Genomic DNA, 21,410 nt, shown 5'->3' with positions numbered 1-21,410 from the left:
GGTGCTTGGCTCAGCAGGGAAAAAATAAGGTGATTAATCTTAGTGGAAGGCGCATTAGAAAATACAGATTGTGATGCCATTGCCATCATTATTGCCAATGTTGATGCTCTTCAAAAATAAGTAAACTAGCTTTGTCTATGGAATTACTCTTCATCAATGAGAGATACATTCATTTCTTATTCTTTTATGCAGTTTTACCCTACTCGTTTCATTGCCTCCCCCCTCCCCACTCCAAACATAAATCCTGGTTAAGCGAATGTTGAAATCTACCAGAGTATATAAAATTCTAATCGTAGTCTACAGATCCAGAAGATGGTTTTCGAAATGAAAATGTTCCAGAACGTCAATATTTAACTCTTTAATGAAAACAAGCGAGAATACCTGCTCTGTTCAAGATAAAGATTGTCAACAAGACCAAATGTAACTTAAGATAATATTTTGAAAAATTATAATGTTCGAACTAGAGTTTTCCCATTGTGGCCAATAAGCTAGTAATTCTTTTCCCAAAGATAAACATTTTCAAATTTCTAGGAAAACTGTTCAAGGTTTTTGTTTAAAAACTTTTTTTGTGAAGAATTTGCAGCCTGATAAGATAAATTGTAAAAAAAACCTACTTACCAAATCCAGAGTTGTCATACATGGAAAACTGAAAAGGAAAAAAAATGACAACAGTTACCCCAAGAAATAAGTCCCTAACTTGTAAGTTTATCTAAATGATTGTTAAAGTCAGAAAATATCTTTTGAAATTCATAGTTTATTTATTTACCTGTTTGATATTCCCAGTCTCCATCTGTCTATCTGCATAGTTTTTTGTTTGTAAATTGATGTTTTTTCTGAAAGTAGTAAAAATATTACATTTCAAATACACAGTTCAGCTTTGTCCGAAATATCAATTTTGTATCTCAGAAATTTTGTATGATTACAGAAATTCTTTAAAAAAAAAAAATAATCTACCAATGATAATCAGATATTATTCTAGTTATTTCCTTTAACCAAATGATTTGGTTATTGTAATAATTTGAGATTCCTCCATAGCTCAAGTAAATATCTTACACAACTAATGTAATCATTAATAATATTGTCTGGGTTTTTTAATGCAAAGTCTGAAAACTCTACTGTGGTTTATCACAAATCAAAGTTGTCAAACAACAGTGGATCTCCACTACTATCACAGTGATTGATAGAAAATTTAGTTATTTATTCATTACAAGACTGGATCAAGAACATTACGTTTGCTATTGAGATTTTCTTTTTACACCTGAAATTAAGAAATGAAATCCTAAACAGGATTACAATGGCAATTTGCTCAATGAGGACCTTCACAACACTAGTATTTAGACTATATGATCAAATCACAAGATCCCCAGAGCTCAGATAAAATTTACTGCAGGGAACAGTGCGGAAAAGGAAGGAGAGGCAAACCAAGGAAATAATGCAAGGATAACATCAAGGAATGGGCAAGCCTGTCAATGAAAGAGATGCTAATCCTGGCAAGAAATAGGAAGGAATGGAGAGAGATGGTCAACAAATCATGTGTGGTGCCCCTATGATCCAACAGACTAAGGACAGGTAAAAGGTGAAGTGAATAAATACAAACAAAAAGTCTCACCTCTTTTTACGCAGACATAAACAGAATATCCCAAAGAACATGCAACAAATAAACAGTCCAGCACCAGCCCCAGCAAATACAGCAATAATTATGTTGACCTTAGTGTTTTCTTCTTCATTCTCTGTAAAGATAATTACAAGACTAACATAGACACTCTTAGCTTCGTCTATAGTTTGCTAATAACAGGCAATTGTTTTGAATTTATTTTTAACATAACACAATCATTGTATGTAAAGTAATATGATATTAAGATCAAGTGAAGTAGAATGACCAGGTCACTGTAAGGATTTAAAAAATTATCAAACTTCTTAAGAACATTACTTTCATCTAAAGATTAAGTTACTTATTAGAGCAGGACTCTGTCCATCATCCTAATTAAAATTCCTGTTATATAGAACTTAACCCAGGACCATCGACTAAGTCTCCAAGCAATCTATTACTTATGCCATGAAACTTCCAAATAATTTGTAAGCAGTACATGATCACACTTGATAGTTTAACTAAAACCAAACATTTCTATTAGAAATATATTTGTAGTTATTAAGACAGTACTGAAGAAGTATTTTCTTTATATATTCTTTCCTTTAAAAATGAGCCACATATTTCTTCCATCACAACCATTAAGAAATAGTAGCACTATATCTCCAAGGACTAAAGACAAGAAGTACAAGAAGCTTATGTTTGGTGGCTCATAAATTACATAAAAAATAAAGAGTTGCAGGCTACTGTTGCTTAGGTATGATTGATGTATCAAATCTAAAAAGTATAAAATTACTTTTGTGAATTAGCTTAATGTTATGAACTTGAATTTTTTCACAGAACCTTTTAACAATAGAGCTGGTTTATCTTATCTTATATAATACAGACGTTACTTCAAAAAAGATGATTACGTCCTACACGTCATGCATTTAGTCATGCATATTAATCAATGACCTAAATTCTGCCAAGTCACTGGTTTTCCTGGCTGGCTCAGGCAATCCATTCCATGCTCTAATAGCACTAAGGAAGAAGTAGCATTTGTACAAATTTGTCCTAGCATATGGAACGAGGAATTTGCCTTTATCTTTGTGTCTTTCTGAGTATATATTATATTATGCAATCATCTGCAGCTACTTACATTATAAATAAGTTTGAAATAAAAACTATTCATTTAATTTTAGTGAAAAGTATAAATGTGTGAACTCTGTAACCCTAACCCTAAGTTCTGCAAGCATATAAAAGGACATTGTACTATTTAGATTTTTTGTCCTTAAATGGTCAATAAACCAAGTGCACATCAATGTCATTATTTTTTGTTAATTTTTGTTGTTTTTTTTTAAAGCTAATTTTTGACCAAAGAGTTAAAAGACCAACCTGTACAGACAAGATTATCTCCCTGCAGCTCTGCTAACCCAGCACAAAGATTTGAACAGCTGCCACTTGACTGAGATATGAAAACAGCACATCTATAGAGTCAAAGCATGATATAAATCAGATAATGTTACCTCAATGAAGACTGGTGAATGCTTCAAAACATCAACTTCAATTTACAAATATCATGAAACCAAACTGTAGCAATATCAAAATGTAAAGTTGGGAAATAATAATCTAAAAATGAACAAAACAGGGTCTAATAATTTCTTGTGTCATTTATATATGCATGAACAATCTTCACAACTGTAGGGCCATGATATGCAGGTCATATCAAAGCTAAATGAGAAGTTGTTGTTTTTTTTCACAACGTCACTTTAATTTTACAAACGAGATTCTAATAGATTCCAACGTGACAAAACCTCATCAACTTGACAGATTTGAACTTCTTATTTAACTTTAGATTCTTTTTTTTTTTTTAAAGAGCTATAGCTTGCAGAAAACTGTAATGATTATGTGCATCATTGAGAGAACTGTTAAAAAAAAACAACAACACCCCCTGAGATTGTGAGATTCACAACTTTTGAACTCAGCCCCCAGTTCTTAATTGGGTCAATAAAAACTTTGCCAATCATTGTATCTTAGCAGTGTGTTTTGTAATTAAGCAAAACAAAATAACAAAAATACAAAAGAAAAAGAAATACCTAATACAGTGGTCAGGTTGGTCACACTGTAAACATCCTGCGTCAGTACATGAAGCTGGACAAAACACAAACACAGAGACTTAGTCGAATTTAAAATATTAATTAGAGATAAAGAGGACTGATAAAAAGAAGAGAGAACACTGCTAACTGAACATTTACATGTATGCACTGAGACAGGAAACTAAATAAAAAAGAAATAAAACCCTAAGTTAGGTGTACAGCATAAAGTAATGAAGACTGCTTTTTTAAGTTAATACCCTAATGATTGCAGTGAGAGCAATATCAGAAGTGATTAACAAGATGTGTGACACCTATGATAATGAAAAAAAAAAAGTTCTCATTGCTATAACTATAAAAGCTTCATAATAAATAAAATAACTTAAAGTCTGTATTCTGAAAGAGAAGAAGTGGATTCTTTACCATTTCTACAGTTTCTGCCATCTGAGTGGAGGACTAGCTCAGCTGGACATGAACAGTTCCCACCACTACATTGTGCTGACCAGCCACAACTGCAACTATCTGTGCACAAATAAAACAAGTTCAAGTGAAATGATTTAAGATAAACTCTAATAACTATGTATAGCCAAAACAACATGAAAACATTTTAGCAGGCTCAATGTGTTTTGATCTTTGCAGCACTGGAAAAAAAAAAGGGGGGGAGGTATATTTCATTCACTTCATACATGAAAGTGAAAAAAAAATGGTGTGTTATGAATATGAATTTCAATATTTGCACTATATCTATAAAGCAAATGGTTAAAATGTTTGCTAAAACAATAACAAAGTTCACATCAACACAGTAAGGGTGACCAAACATGAAGAACGAAGCAGCTATGTAGACTATTTTTCATAAGTCTTTATTTCATTTTATACAAATTTAATCTGACCTTACCAAATCACCAAATTAATGAAATGAAATTAAGAGAGGGTTGAAGATGAATCCTAGTAGCCGTTTCTTCTATAGAAATGTACTTTCAACCAAGTGTCACACACTGACAATAGACCCTGACATGTTTTTCCACTTTATTTGCCAGGTCAACAATAAGACATTAGTTGCACACAGCAGAACAATAGCTAGCAGCTACACAGCCCCATTTTGACAGCAACCCTTTGTCATAGTTGTTTTGGTGAGGAGAGGTGGGGGTGTGGAATGGGGGCCGTCTACAGTGGACAGTAAAGAACATTTTGAGAAGTATTGGAGTAGATGAGAAGAAACGTGTGGTGTATGGTCTTTTAGTCTCTTTGATTTATCAATTTAGACAGGATTTTAACATTTCTTTTTCAATTCATTTTTATTGTAGATTTTGTTTTTTATTTTTTATTTGTGCCTGTTTTGTAGAGTTATTTAAATGAAATAAAATCTTATAACTCATAAAGGACACTAGAAATATGTTTAAGAATTTTAAAAAATTAAGGTTTTGATAACATATTTTATAAAAATTATTATCAAAAGTTTATATATATATATATATATATATATGAATATGCTAAATAAACATAAAGAAGTAATACAAGAATTTTAAAAAATAGTAAGTTTCAATATTTAGATATTTGACTGCAGCCCCAAGAAATAAAAATGATATGAATGATCACTAGCATGTAGCAGGGCAAGAAAAAAAAAAGATGTGTATTCAATGGCAGCCCCAGACTTTAGAATGTTGGGTCCTATGGGACTTGGTGTAGAGGACACATTATTATGAATCAAGAGGGTCCTGTTTGGAGCTATTAGGTCTAGAAATTCTGTGTGGTTACACTTTTCACACATTTAATTCTTGGCTTATCATTAGAGTTAATTTCTTCCTTGTGTGTTTGATTCCTTCAGGCATACTTCTTTGTTTATGTACTGTATTAGCCTTTAAGGAATTTTTGAAAAATAAAAGAACTACAGATTTAACTTTTTTTTTCAGTTTCTCTTTCTCCCTGGAAACTGGAGGAAATTTAAGATGTTCATGACAATAGATAAACAAATCAATAGGTATGCTAAGTGTCCAAGCAAGACAAAAGAAGAAGATCCTAGTTCTGTGCCTCACATTGATTAATAGAAACAAAGCTGACTGTGCACACATACAAGAATACATAAGACTTCCTTTACATTCCCTCACACTATACACTCACAACACACACACACTGGGATCTGATTTCTTTAGCAGGCATGTCTTATCAGTATGTTCTAAATTAGGTAAAGACATATATTTTGGTCTGATGATACATGGAAGTATTGGGAAGGAGAGATGCATATTTAGACTCACCTGGTGAGGTCAGTGCCCATGACCCATGCAGAAATAAGGTCAGACAAACCAAGGCAGCTAGCCCCATCTTGGGGAAGCATTAAGTACTTGATTTACCTCTCACAGCGTGCCTCACCCCTTGTTCCATGGTAACCTACAGACACATGAGAATACTGCTGGCTATTGCAAACTAAACACAACAAATCAAACAAGTATCTTGCCCTGTGATGCTTCAGTTTCAGAACTAAGTAAGTGTTTGCCTAATACTATTGTAGTAAAAGTATTTAGCGCCTTTCATAAAGTAACATTTTTGTTCTGAGGGCTGAGATTTTCATCCAATGATTATGCCATCACCTCTAAGTAAATAACTATTTCATGGAGAAAAATGCCAAATGGATGCTTAGGAGATGTGGGAGTATTATTGAGACAATTGCATAGATCTAAAAGGAGGGGATGTAAGGGAAAAACTTATCTGAAGAAAAAAACTACATGTTTCATTGTTAGGACAGAAAATTTGCAGGCCACCCTGATTTATTAATGTAGTACCAGGTATATTAATATTATTGACTTTTTGGCAGTAAGAGCTGGTCAACATACATGTACCGAGAGCACAGATTGAATAGTTTCCATTTGTGCTGTCTGAGATGCATAATGTGCATCTCCTGGAGGGATCATGTCTCCAATCAGGAAGTTTTGAAATTGGCCAATATGCACAGCATCTATGCTCCCCTGACACAGAGAAGACTACACTGACTCGGATATGTCACCTACATGCCAGATGGTAGAAACTCGAAAGATATTTTATATGCTGAGCTTGTGGAGGGAGTCAGACCCAAGTCTACCTACAGAGATGTCTGCAAGTGAGACATGAGAACCACAAGCATCAACAAAATTATGTGGGAGGTAATAGCCCAAGACTAAAGTGCATAGAGACAGACTGTGCATGCTGGTGTGATCCTCGCTGAAAGCAAAAGAAATAAAGTGCCTTTAGTCAAGAAAAAGAAAGCTGCCCTATCGGCTAGTCCTAAAACAGTAGCATACACATGCAAGAACTGTGGCAAAATAGAATCTGCCACATCTCAAGACGAAACCAAAACCAGTGACTCATGTGAGTGCATCCATTGTCTGCCAAGGCAGAAGGAGCCATATACTAGACTTTTTAACCTGGTTTTGAAAATGGTGTATGTCTAAGATGTAAAAAAAATATCAAATACTTAATTTTTTTAAATTAGGGCTAGACCTATTTTGAGCAGAATTTCCCAAAGGACTTTTTAATTTTTTATGGCTTTTCCCAAAGTGGGCTGCTAAAAGTAGTTTCAATGCCTATAATTTGTTCCTCATTATTTAATGATGAATTTGATTCAGTTACTTTTAACTAGATTAAATGTATTATAATGATTCATTTTATATATATTTAAAAAAAAAACAAAAAAACTTAGATTAAGGAAAAAATCTTTTAGGAAATTGGTAATATAAATAATGTCAATTACCAAATCCATTGCATAGTTTTCTTTATTATTTATTAATATACATGTAGATTTTGATTTAATCTTTGCACTAAATTGTATTTTTTTTTTTTTGCTTTAGCTATCTTTTCAATTCTAATCACCTATTTCTCTCCCCTTCTATATAAAAACAATTAATTGCTATTAATCGATTAAATAAGTGTTTTATTTTTTAATTGATTCATATGTTGTCATCGAACATGAGCTTGTGAGCAAAATTTTATAACAAGTGGATGAGTAAAAGTGGCGAAAAATCAATTGTGAAAATCCAAACATGCAAGAAACATACAGAGTGAGTTAATATAAGCATTGTACTAAAAGTAGACTTTAGAAGACTGCAGTATCACTTGAGTTATAAAAACTATAAGCTCTATTAGAGGTGATGAGCTATTAGTTAACCAGAAGGAGGCAGTTGTCTGGACCTGACAGTTACCTTTTGTTACTAAGTTAATCAATCCACTGAAGTTTTGGTGTCTAACAAAAGTACATCTGATTTCATCTTATAAATTACAGATGTTCCTTCAAGACAGCATAATTGCGTCTTATACATATCCTTGTTGACCTAGTCATGCATGTTAATTAGAGACTTAAACTCTGCTAAGTCCAAGTCATTGGTTTTCCTGGCTGATTTAAGCAGGACATTTCTTGGCTATGCTCTAATGGCACTAGGGAAAGAGAGTACTGGTACGAACGAGTCCTAGCAAATGATACAGAATGAGATATGTGCCTTTATCTTTGTATCTTTCTGGACTGTCATTCTGTGATCTCAAAGGTCAAGGGCTCGAGTCCTGCCATCTGCCATTAGCATTGTCCTGAAGGAAGTATGGGCTAGGACTAAGATGCAATTATCTTTAAAATCTGAAGGAACATCCAAATCATGTCAAACAAATTACCTATATATATATATATAATATATATATATAATTCTCTTCGCGGAACACCATGAAAAGTCATGGAAAGATAACTCTTTAATTACTGCAAGTCGTAACTTTCGTGGTAACAGTGAGCACAGCTCAGAAAAAAAAAGGAGGGGTGGGGGGAACAAATAACCTTTCTCTTTATACATTCTATATTTGACTACATTTATGTGTGTATTTTTTACACATGTCAATATCCGTTGTCATTAAAATATTTGCATGTTTTTTCTGTAGCTTTGTTTTAATTTTGCCCCTTTGTATTGCCTGTTGTTTCCTAACTATGGCCACCGCTTCACATATAGGAGTCAACAGGTCTTTCAATGTAGTCGAAATTCCTGCATCAGATAACTGTTTATTTCTATCAGTTGCATATTTTTGGAAAAATCGACAAAAGTATTGCTCACGAACTTCACAAGATTGCTGTAAGCTTTCTTTGTGAATATTGGAATAACTAAAGATGGTGACGCCCTGTCCGTTGTTCTTACTCACGGAAGCACAGTCATACACTCTGCTCGACAATACGCTGTGTATGCTAAGTGAGGGTCGACTAGTATATACTTAAATTGTAGATCTACAAATCTTTTCTACACTACATCTAGATCTAGACTAGAGACAAAGACTATAGTCTATGTGAAGTATGTCAAATCATGATACTCAATACTCAGTCTACTCAGCTTACTAATAACTGGCTATCATTTATTCTTAAAATAAGTCTATTCTGACTCTGTAGTCTGGATAGTAGTATTGACAATTTTGAGTCCAAGACTAATTAAGATGTTATAAATGTAGATCTAGTACTACACTAGTTACTAGATCTAGATTTAAGTAGATCTTGATCTATATAGTTATATAGAATATTATATATATCTATTGAAAATCTATTCTAGATCTATAGTCTATATGATTATATCTAAATGATAAATCTAGACGTCTAGACTCTAGTAGTAGGGCCTAGTAGTAGATCTAGACTGTCTATATATAGCCTATAGGAATATATACTTCTTTAAATTCTTATATATATTATAATATATAGATTCTAGATCAAGAATCACTTAGAATCTATAGACACTAATTCTAAGACAGGCATTGGATGATTGGTCACTGACACTTGCAGTGACTTGGTGTATAGAATAGTTGTATTATGTATACTCAGTAAACTCAGTTATATACTGTCTAGATCTAGACTAGATGAAGTTGGAACTTGTTAGATATACATATAGTAATAGAACTAATAGATCTAGATCTATTTCTAGAAATAGAATCTATCTAGAATAATCTAGATCTACTCTAGATCTAAATCTAAAATAATCTAGATCTAGATTTAGATGTAGTAATCACTAATTCACTGTTATGTAGTAGAAGCTAGATAGTAGATAGCTAACTAAGTACTAGCTTCTAGATCTAGACTAGTAAGTTCTAGTCTTCTAGAGTAGTTCTAGACTCTACTTACTACTACTAGGCCTATAGATCTAGATGAGTAGATCTAGAATCTAGATCTAGTACTAGATCTACATCTAGATGTAGTTAAGTCTACTACTACTAGATGAACTAGATGTAGATGTAGATCTAGATCTACTAGATATCTAGGTCTAGTTCTAAGAGTAGTAAGAGTAGACAGGTAAGATCAGATGATGTCTAGTATAATTTATAGAGATATAATCTAGATCTATATTTAATAAGATCGGCAATATCCGCATTGAGCGTCGGTATTTACACTCCAGGCCATTTTTTCTGCGTTGTCAAGGATCAGGATCAAGACCAAAAGCATTATCAAAAGGGGGAATAACCTAGTTGTTTTTTAAATACCGACTTCAATCACGGATAGGAAGAGAGAGAAAATAAACTAATAGAAATAATAGAGCTCACAGACCTATATAAAATACCGACCGTAAATACGGATAGCTATGTAGATTGAATAAACAACTAAGAATATACACTATTACTAGCAGTAGTTTTGAATAGGGGGAGGAGAGAATAGTATATTATTATATATTTAATAAATATATTCTTATTAATTACACCTTGGTTACAATGATTGCAGAAAAAATAGTGGATTTAGATGTGGCATTTGTATTTGATATAGACTAGGTCTAGGGGCAGAATTTTTGGATTAAAATTTAATGTGCTGTCAACATGTAATATTTCTGAGTTAAAGTTGAGATTAATATTGAATTTAAATAGCTGTACGCATACCGGGACGTCTATCTAGTCAAATGTTAATGAAGTCAACATTAAATTATAAGTATAATAATTACATACCGGTACAGTAGTTGATCTAGATGAGGAAAAACATTATTCTAGACAGATGTAAGAGAGCAATATTTGATATAGACTATGACTAGATAATAGGTGTAGATTGTGTGTGTGTGTTAGTGTGTGTGTGTGTGATAAGAACTGAATTTAAATACACCTTCATCTTGGTCTATATAGAGATTAATGATTAAATTTTAAATAGATCTATTTAGTAATATTTTGATTACCATTTAAATAAAATAATGTTGAGATCAATATTGTATTTAAATAAATCTAGGACTACTGCAGCATTTCTTGTATGTCTGTCTAGAATAATGTTGAAATAAGTAAAATACGACATTATATTTTTATTTCACCTATGCCGGTGCTGTCAACATTTACTTGAAACGGACATTATTATTGTGATCATATTTCTTTTAGACTTCGGGCCTATTAAAATCTCAATAGACAATATTTAGCATCGTTTTTTTTTCAACGCTGGATGAGTGGATCCCTGTTTTTCTGTAGCAAAGGTTTTGGGCCTTGTAAGGGCCCCAACTGCTCCAGCTCATACTAACCACATGGGCCCCATTTGGGGGAGGAACATTGGCCCAAACAGGCGCCTATAGGGCTGAGTCTGGGCTCAGTCAGGGGGCCCAGAAAATCCCTTTGTGAAACCCTTGCGAAGCCTGTAAGGGGAAGGACTTGTGGGCCCCAACAGGGCGAAAGATAATTGGCCCTTTGGGGGCAATTAATGAAAGCCCAAACATGGCCCTTAAAGATCGAGTCTAGGCACAATGAAGGGGCCCAGATAAAGCCCAGATAGAAACCCTAATGGGGCTATTATGGGGCAAATGTTAAGAGGCATGAAAGGGCTAACTACATGGGCCCCATTTGGGGATGAACATTGCCCCAAATGAGGGCCCTAAGGGCTGAGTCTGGTCTCAGTTTGGGGGCTAAGATGAAGCCCTGATGGAACCCTCATGGAGTCAGTGTGGGGCTAACATTTAGGGGCCTGAAAGGGCTGAACACATGGGCCCCATTTGGGAGGCGAACATTAGCCCAAATGGGAATCCTTAGGGCTGAGTCTAGGCTCAGTTTGGGGGCCCAGAGAAGCCCTGATGGAACCATCATAGAGCTAGTGTAGGGCTCACCATTCGTGTGAGGTGTCCATAATTAATCCCTATTACATTATGACCCTTCATTCTTCCCAAAGAGGTCCACGAAGACTTCCAAGGGGTCTACGAAAAAAAAAAAGATTTGGGTTTCTATGACATATAATTTGACAGCAGTCACAAGTATAACAACTAGAAAGCTAGTTCCACAATTCAGGAACATTACGCACGAGTGTAAATAGTTAAATTCCTCACATTAAGTACAACTGTACATTTGTGGTGAAATGTTGCAATATGAAAAGACAATAGCAAATTTAAAAAATAATCGTTAAATTGGTTTCAGAAATTGCTAACTCTAGTAATTCCTCAATTTAGAATGTGAAAAAAAAGGAAAAGTGAATGTATAATACAGTATAAATATGAATTAAAAGACATTATACAGTTAACTAGCGTATTTTTCTAAGTTGTAAGTACACACACACACACACACACATACATATATATATATATATATATATATATATATATATATATATATATATATATATATATATATATATATATATATATATATATATATATATATATATATATATATATATATGCGGCCCCCCATTCCAAAAATTTTGTTAATGCGGCCCTCGATACAAAAAGGTTGCCCACCCCTGATTTACACGATCGGAAATATTTACGGGCCCTAAATATGAGAGCGTGTATGTGTCGGTGGCGGCTCCCCGACAAAATAGCGGGAGCAAAATAGCGCCGCCAAAAAAATGGCGTGAAAAAAATCTCTTAAATTTAACATATGCACAAATTATGCAATAATTATAATAAGCTGCTGATTTTTTGTGATGGAAAATAAATGTTAAAGTACTCTCTTTCTCTGCAAATATGGCATACTTTTAGAACTACTAATGCTGAAGAAGATAGAGACCACAACAAAAATGCTTTTCAGGACCTTCACTTAAATAAGTCCGGTACTTTTATACACATTATATATAGCCTAAGTATGCCCTACTTTGTCGGGAAATTATAATTAAAAAGTGCAAAGTAAATTATGCGACTTGCTCAATCGGACCTGGACGTAAGGGAAATTACCAAAGGCCTGGAAAGTGGCCACGATAGTCCACGATAGGAAATGCGGCCGACCGACCTGACAGCTATAGACCAATATCCCTAACATCGTTTGTAGGGAAAATAGCTGCAAGAGTGATAAACAGAAGACTCATGTGGTACTTGGAAGAAAGCAAAATCATCGCACCTGAACAGGGCGGGTTCAGGCAACATAAAAGTGCAAATGATCAAGCGATGGTGTTTATGCAGTCAGTAGCTGACGGTTTCCCGAGAGGTACGGTAAGACGCAAGGGCGAATTGACACTGTCAGTATTTTTAGATCTTAAGCCTATGACAGAGTTTGGAGACAAGGATTATTACTAAAATGAATGAACCTCGGAGTATGCTCAAATATGTATCGGTGACTAAAAAACTTCCTAACAGACAGGACAGTCCAGTCGCGCTACGTACGGATCTAGCGTGTCTCGCAAAAGAATACTTGAGCAAGGTTTACCGCAGGGCTCATCATTATCATGTACGCTTTTCTTAGTCTATATAAACGATTTGATAGAACGATTGAAATGTTGATCTCTGCTCTTCGCTGATGACCTGCTCATCTGGCAGACCGGGATATCCGCTGCAGCTCTCAAGGCGGAAATCCAACGTGACCTCGTCACGATTTCGTTCTTTACCCGTATGTGGAAAATGGAAATAAATTGTACTAAAAAACCCCAGTTCAGACCCTATTCACATTGGGAAAAGACATCCACCAAGCAGCCATAAATCTAAAAATTGATGGGACCACGCTTGAATCGGACCCACGGCCCTGCATCCTAAGCTGGTTATGTCTGATCATTTGTAAGAAGTACGACAAAAAGCCTTAGAAAGATTGAACGTCATAAAGCTAATGGCGCGGTAAGGTCGCAAACGTCTCTAGTGGGCTTAGACTTTAAAAAAAAAAGGATGTCTTCGCCCCACCCCACCCCACCGGCTAACAGGGGAACGACATAATATAAAGATCGGTGTTTTAATTTTAATTATATAGATATTTAATTGATTCTGTTACCAAGCTGTGATTTCTACAAATAAATTAGAACGCCCCCCCCCCCCCCAGATCGAAAGTTTATGCCATCGCCAACTCCCCATCCCACCAGATAGGCCAACATACTAAATGGGGGGGGGGGCGAAATAATCTAGAAGCAGGTTGAAAAATAATTAATTAGTATATATTATTAACATAACTAATAAATTCGTACACAGATTGTGTGATTTCTTTACTAAAATTCGTTCCCGAAGGGGTGGGGGAACTGAGGGGGGGGGGCGATTGCTCCTACCTCCCCCCCCCCTGGATCCGCCAATGAATTGGGGCCATTGTGTTTAGCCCTTTCAGGCCCCTTAAAGTTTGTCCCTTACTGGCCTCCACTAGGGCTTTATCTTTGCCCCCTGATTGTGCCCAGAATCGCTCTTTAAGGGCCCCCATTTGAGCGACGATCAACCCCCGAAATAGGGCCCATGTCTTTAGCCCTTTCAGGCCCCTCAATGTTTTCCCCTGTTAATGGCCCCATGTCTGTTTATCAGGAATTCATCTGGGCCAACTTACTGAGCCCAGGCTTACCTCTAAAGGCACCCTTTCGGGCCAACATTAATCCCTAAATGGGTCACATGTGTTTAGCCCTTTCAGACCCCTCAATGTTCGCCCCTCTTACTGTCCCCACTTCAGTTTTGTCAGGACTTCAATGTTTGCCCCTCTTACTGGCCCCTCATGGGTTTTAACCGGAATTTATCTGGGCCCCCTAACTGAGCTACTAAGCCCAGACTCACCATTTAGGACCCCTGTTGTTTGGGTCAATTTTCACCCCCCAAATGCAGCCCATGAGTTGTAGCCTTTTCAGGCTTCTCAATATTTGCCCCATTACTGGCCCTATGAGGGTTTCATCTGGGTCCCCCGACCCCAAGTTCACCCCTAATGGCACCCTTTTGGACCAATATTAATCCCTAAATGGGTCACATGTGTTTAGCCCTTTCAGACCCCTCAATGTTCGCCCCTCTTACTGTCCCCACCGGTTTTATCAGGCCTTCATTGGGCCCCCTAACTGAGCACAGACTCACCATTTAGGACCCCTGTTTTTTGGGCCAATTTTCATCCCCCAAATGGAGCCCATGAGTTATAGCACTTTTAGGCTTCTCAATGTTTGCCCCCTTACTGTCCCTAAAAGGGTTTCATCTGGGCCCCCTGAGCCCAAGCTCACTCCTAAGGGCCTGCTTGGGTCAACGTATGCCTTCAATTAGGGCCATTGTGTTTAGCCCTTTGAGGCCCCTTGAAGTTTGCTCCTTACTGGCCTCCACTAGGGCTCCATCTGGGCCCCATGATAGTGCCCACAATCACCCTTTAAGGACCCCCATTTGAACAATGATGATCCAAAATGGGGGCCATGTTTTTAGCCCTCGCAGGCCCCTCAATGTTCGACGCTCTTACTTGGTTTTATCCGAAATTCATCCGACCCCCCTATCTGAGCCAAGGCTCACCTTTCAGGGCACCCTTTTAATCTAACATTAATCGCTAAATGGGTCCCATGTGTTTAACCCTCAATGTTCGCCCCTCTTACTGGCCCCGCATGGCTTTTATCCTGAATTCATCTGGGACCCTATCTGAGCCCAAACTCACCCTTAAGGACCCCTATTGTTTGGGCCAATTTTCATCCCCCAAATAGAGCCCATGAGTTACAGCTCTTTCAGCTTTCTCAATCTGTGCCACTATCTGAGCCCAAGCTCAACCCTAAGGGCACCTGTTTTGGGTCAATGTTTGTTCCCCAGATGGTGCCCATAAATTAAGCACTTTCAGGCCCCTCAATGATCACCCCTCTTACTGGCCCCACATGGGTTTCATCAGTGCCCCTTAATTGAGCCCATGCTAACCCCTAACAGCAGAATGGGGCACATGTGTTTAGCCATGTCAGACATCTCCAAGTTTGCCCCTTACATACAGTAGTGGGCATAGATCAATAAAAAAAATGTATAGATCTATCATACTAGGTTTAGATTTGTGTGTGTGTGTGTGTTTGTGTGAAAGAAAAAAAACAATTTAAATACCATCTAGATCTATATATGGACTAATGATTACATTTTAAATAGATCTATTTAGTAATATTTTGATTACGATTTAAATTAAATAAAGTTGAAATCTAAATTGGCCTACTAGCCTATAAGTCTTATCTACATCTATCTGAAACTATTGAGTGTTGTCAGTAACTGTTGACGCAAGTCTTCTATACTGTACTCTTGTAAAGAAAAAATAAATAAATCCAATTTTAATAATAAACATACCAGTGTACCATACACACCATACACACGTTCACGTGCTAATGAAATAATGCATCAACATATAACAGAAATTAAAAAAAAAAAACAACACAAAGACAGATCCTTAACATTTTATTAAGACATATTAATTCTTAGAGTAAAGAAAAAAAAATCATTACAAAAAAAAATTAGATCTAGAAATAATCTACATTTGCTCTATAATTTGCACTAGATCTAGTAAATGTATGGGTTGTTTAAATAAAATAGATCTACATTTTCAAACGCTATCGAACTTTTTCAGAACTATATTTTATAGTTGGCAACAAAAGAGAACTCATTTTATTTTATTTTTTGGTTTGAGTGGTATATATCTAATTTATCGGTAACCAACCAAGCCAATCTGGCAACAGTTGCAGTTTGTAAATATTGACGCTCATTGCGGAAATTGCCTAATAGATCTATAATACTAGATTCTAGATACGTTTCTTTAACAATAGATCACCTAATTTTATAAGCTTTCTAACCTCAGCATTGTGACGACCTACATAAGACAACAATGAACACAAAAGCGACAATCAAATTCTCCCAATGAGTGCAAGGGCGATCACCTGTGATTATCCGAAAGAACAACCAACCGCTCAGTTTGTGGATCTGGTCTCAACGTTGACAGCTCGATGTTCGCTTCCACCTTCGCCCCTCCTCTCCCTAACCAGCTCAGGTGTACTGAATCTGTTAGTCTGTTCTGTTAACGAGTAGGTCAAACATACGTTTGGAGGGGGGGGGGGAGAGAATGAGGCTCTCAAGGTTTTCTACATTAAAAAATCTGTTTCAATAATGAGCTAGTATGTTTTTTTTTTTTTTTAAATAAACGAAAGGGAGACTATCACGGTTAAATGAGGTAAAAAAAAAAACGCGAACTTGGAAGACAAGATTGATAAGCTGGATAGAAAAAACGAGGGAGTATCCTAACTCTTAAAAGACTCCCGAGTTTCACTCCCCACACCATTTTTAAAATACTATTTTAAACACACACTTGTGAATGTCAACCTGAAATATCTATATACTACAAGAATAAGCTTCCTTTCGTTTATATTTGTTTATATTTGTCTATATTTGTAATTGTTTCGTGTATCGTCATCGACTATGAATATTATAATAAAGAATTATAACTTGAACCAAGAATGAGAACTGGGTGATATATAGCCTGTAAAAAAAAAAAAGTTTTATGGTTATGGAAATCACTCCACATTTACAGCCGTGGCATTTATTTGAATATTTCCGTTTTTCCCGATACCAAACAAAATAATTAACTACCGGGTACCAATAATTAATTAACTCATTAGTTGTTGTTTTTTTAATCGAGAATGTTTTATAAGTACTAAAAATGATTTTTGTAAACTTTCAACCTGATTCGAGAATGGGTGTGGGAGAAATAATGTGTACAAAACTTGTACCAGACAGAGTGAGTTGATATAAGCTTTGTAAAAAACGAAAGCCCACTTAAAAGCGCCGACAACAAGCTAATTCACGTCTGCCATTGATTATGACTGGTATAGACAAGATAGTTTAGGTCAGTGCTTTTTGGGTAAAATGCCAGGAAAATGCGTTTCTGCTTTGAAGAATGCAAGAAAACGTTTGGCGTATGGAGATGAAGATTTTTACGTCCTAACCCTAACCATAACCTCTTGCGAGACGACAGGGGGGATGACGACTGGCATGGTCTCGAACCTGGGACAATCCTGACCACAATCGAATAGCATGTCACAATACAGCTGGCTATCCGGGTACAAACAACATGATTACGTGGGTGCTTTAAGGCAAAGCCTAAGCTCGTTAGCCAGGTCTCAATAGTAGTGAATATTTAATACTTTTGTTATCTCTCTGATGGCTGTGAATAAAATATACAAAACTGTTTTTAGAAAATTTAAACTCTAGAAAAGAAAAAAAAAAAGATCACTTATTGAAAACATTTTGAAACAAAATGCTATACAAGGAGTAACAAGGTAGGCCTACAGCGAATATCTTTGGTTGTCTCACAGTCACTCGTAGATTTCTCAGTCTCGAGCATTTTTCATTTGTCCCGTGGGAAGCCTCTCCCACCACCTATTATCGGTATTCACTTCCCGAATACACACACATACACATTAGACTACAAAGACCTGTCTACGAAAGCTACGCATCAATGGCGTTTCTTGGGAATTTAGGGCGTTTTTTTTAATAATTAAAAAAAATAAATAAATAATAAACGTGTAAACTTAAAAGCCCTAGAAATTAGGCTCTAGTCGCCCCTTTTATTTTCAAATCCTTTTTTCCCCTCCTTTCTCTTCAACTGTTAGTATCACTTTCTCCTGTGAAAATAATGCAGTCACTATATAAGACCGTCTTGTTTCTAAAGGGTTTAGGTGTAATATTAATATAGTTCTAGTCTATCAAATGGCTTTGAAGTAGGCTACTAGATAATGAAGCTAATCACATTGGGTTGTGTGTAGTATAAGAACGATTTCTTCTCCCCGTACAATAAAGCACTATAAAGACACCATCAAGAGCTCCTTCAAGGAGTGTGATATTGACGGCATGAAACCGTGAGTGTCGGTGTCACGAGATACGAAGCAAGATGAGTGGCCAGCGTGAAAGAGCGCCGAACCAGCAAAAAGCTGATAGAAAAAGGCCTTTCTGCAACTGGTCAAACCTACCCGTGCCACATATGCGCCCGGCCTTTTTAAACGAGGATTGTGCATTACAGTCATAGGAAATGAGAAATTTGCTATATTTACTAACAGCGCTGAAAGAAGTCGTCCTCCTGTTAATCCCAGGCCAGAAACTCGTCAAAACGGCAGACACAGTTCCTATAGACCTCTGCGCCTGTTCATTAAGATCAGAGTTTGAGTCCATTTCCACGCAGCTTTGTTGACCACCACGAAAACAGGTAAACCCCAACTACCACAAGTAGTGCTCTATAGAAGTTGAACACGCACGATACAGACAACTATACAAGTGAATTAATGTACAATGATAAATGCAAAATAAAAAGAAATATTTAAAAAAAAACAAAGCGTATATTAAGCGTATCAATTAGTTAGAATTAGTCATGTAATTAAATTTGTAATAAGCAATTAAATTTGTAATAGAGGACTAATTCAGCTAATACAACTACTTCACTAAAGTACTATTACTTTCCATTTGAAAGGGGACTAATTCACCTTATACCACCACATCAATGAAGTACTATTTCTTTCCTTATTTTCGAGATACCAAAGCAAATAATTTATTACTAATAGTTAATTAATTAATTGGTTAATTTTTAAAACTGATTCTTGAGTTGTCAAGGAAAAGAAATAATTGCCCAAAATTTCAGCTTGATCCGAAATTGGGAGTCGGAGAAATATCGCGTACAAACGTTTGGCCAGACAGACACACAGACAGACAGACAGACAGACAGATTTGATATAAGCTTTGTAAAAATGTGCCGTTTTTCGGCTCCGGTGGATGTAATGATAGTCACTGCAAGTGTTCCAGGACACTGGAGAAACCAACAAACAAAATAGTCAATTCCCTATTCAACAATGGCACTCCAGGTCTGTGCAAACATCGCAGGGTGAAACTAATTTGTTTTGCCCGGTGACAGAAGATTGACAAGATTTCACAGCATGTCGCCAATGTGTGTATGTGTATTTGTTTGAGCGAGCATCAGTGTGCACTGTGTCGTGTGTGTGTGTGTGAGACCAAGAGAGAGAGAGATGGGCAGACAGACCGACAGACAGATAGATAGATAGATAGATAGATAGATACATACATACATACATACATACATACATACATACATACATACATACATACATACATACATACATACACACACACACGGTGCCGGTCTTAGGCCACTGCAACCTATGCGGCCGCAGTGGGCCCTGCACTTTCATTGGCCCGCACGAATTCTAGGTGTAAATTATTAAAATAAACCATTTTAACTTATTATTAAAGGGTTTCTGAAATTGTAGCCTAAAATATACGAAAACGTCATGAAAATCTCCTGAAACTATTAAATCTTCAGAAAACTGCTGCAAATCTCCTTAAAAACAGACAAAATTGTCATATTTTGGGTGTCATTCAATATGGAAAACGCCAATTTAAAAAAAAAAACGGCATTGTCATCTTTCATTTAATGTTACAATAGGGCGAATTTTAACTAAAACAAGATGTTCAAATTCTTAATTTACTTTAATAGTCACTGGCATACAAATATAGATCGAAATCTATCTCGACCTCTTAAACAAAAAACCAAAAGCGATATTTTGCTAGTCGGTAGTAAATCTAAAAGGCAGATCTGAATGTTTATCAGCTTATTGTTGATGTAGATGGCTCGTAAAGCTAATTTGACAGTGATTCTGTACTTAGTAAAGTATGAATAAAATGCAAAGACGAATTTATTTTTCTAATACAAAATCTTAATTTTCACTTATTATCCTTATCACAAACCAGAATAGGCCCCGCGCAATCCGTTTCGCATAGGGTCCCGTAATCTGTAGAACCGGCCCTGCACACACATAGCCCACATCACTGGCGGATCCAGGGGGGGGGCGGTAGGGGCGATCGCCCCCCCCACTCGGCCGACCCCCCCCCCCGAAGGGGGAGGTCGGACGAACTTTAGTATAGGATTCACACAATTTGTATACGAATTTATTACTTATGTTAAAAATATATACTAATTATTTATATTTCAACCTATTTTTAGATTATTTCGCCCCCCCCCCCTCTAGTATGTTGGCCGATTTGGTGGGGTCGGGAGGGGGCGATGGTATCAATCCCGCCCCCCCCCCTTAACTTTCGAGTGGGGGGGCGGTCCAATTTACTGGTAGAAATCACAGCCTGCTAACAAAATCAATTAAATATCTATATCCTTGTAACTTGTTATTGATATTTTAACCGATCTTTATATTATGTCGTTCCCTGTTTGCCGATTGGTGGGGGGAGGGGACGAATATCTCTTCTGCCCTTCCCACCTAAACCCTTTGAGTGGGGGGGGGGCGGTCCGTTTTTATTGAGAAATCATAGTTTGTGAACAAAATTAGTTGAATTAATATATAAATTTTATATTATGTCGCTCCCTTTCTGGTATTTTGGCCGATTCGGTGGGGTGAGGCGGAGGGGCGATTGCAAGTACTGCCCTCCCCACTCTAGCCCTCTGAGTGCTGGGGGGGGGCGGTCATATTTTTGTGGAGAATCATAGTTTGTGAATAAAATTAGTTGAATATCTATATAATATAAACTACGTATTGATATGTGACCCATTGTAAATATGTCGTACCACACTCTAATCTCAAATTGTATCATTAGAAAATTTAAATGAAAAAGGGTTGTACCAGGTGGGAGGGGCGATACATGCAATCGCATTTCCCC

At 36.4% G+C, this 21,410-nt stretch overlaps 1 protein-coding gene across 5 annotated transcripts in view; it reads right to left on the bottom strand.

Moving 5' to 3' along the window:
* Positions 1-21,410, bottom strand: part of LOC106052551 (uncharacterized) — a 43,894-nt gene that overhangs the window by 12,496 nt on the left and 9,988 nt on the right. For 2 of the 5 annotated variants that reach the window (XR_008776448.1, XM_013207953.2), the window contains exons 2-8: positions 5,913-6,045; positions 4,084-4,182; positions 3,664-3,718; positions 2,963-3,054; positions 1,610-1,730; positions 767-833; positions 619-646 (exon numbers count right to left, since the gene is read on the bottom strand). Coding sequence is in view for 4 of the 5 variants with exons in the window: in XM_013207953.2 (XP_013063407.2) it covers positions 619-646; positions 767-833; positions 1,610-1,730; positions 2,963-3,054; positions 3,664-3,718; positions 4,084-4,182; positions 5,913-5,979 (529 nt within the window). In the remaining variant the exon portion in view is untranslated. Of the gene's footprint in view, positions 1-618; positions 647-766; positions 834-1,609; positions 1,731-2,962; positions 3,055-3,663; positions 3,719-4,083; positions 4,183-5,912; positions 6,046-16,515; positions 16,756-21,410 lie in introns of those variants that run through there. The other 3 variants (XM_056019439.1, XM_013207950.2, XM_056019440.1) reach the window with 3 other exon arrangements.

Source organism: Biomphalaria glabrata, chromosome 2 (assembly GCF_947242115.1).
Source record: "Biomphalaria glabrata chromosome 2, xgBioGlab47.1, whole genome shotgun sequence".
In the NCBI taxonomy this organism is placed as follows: domain Eukaryota; kingdom Metazoa; phylum Mollusca; class Gastropoda; family Planorbidae; genus Biomphalaria; species Biomphalaria glabrata.
This window is presented reverse-complemented; position numbering and strand designations above follow the sequence as displayed.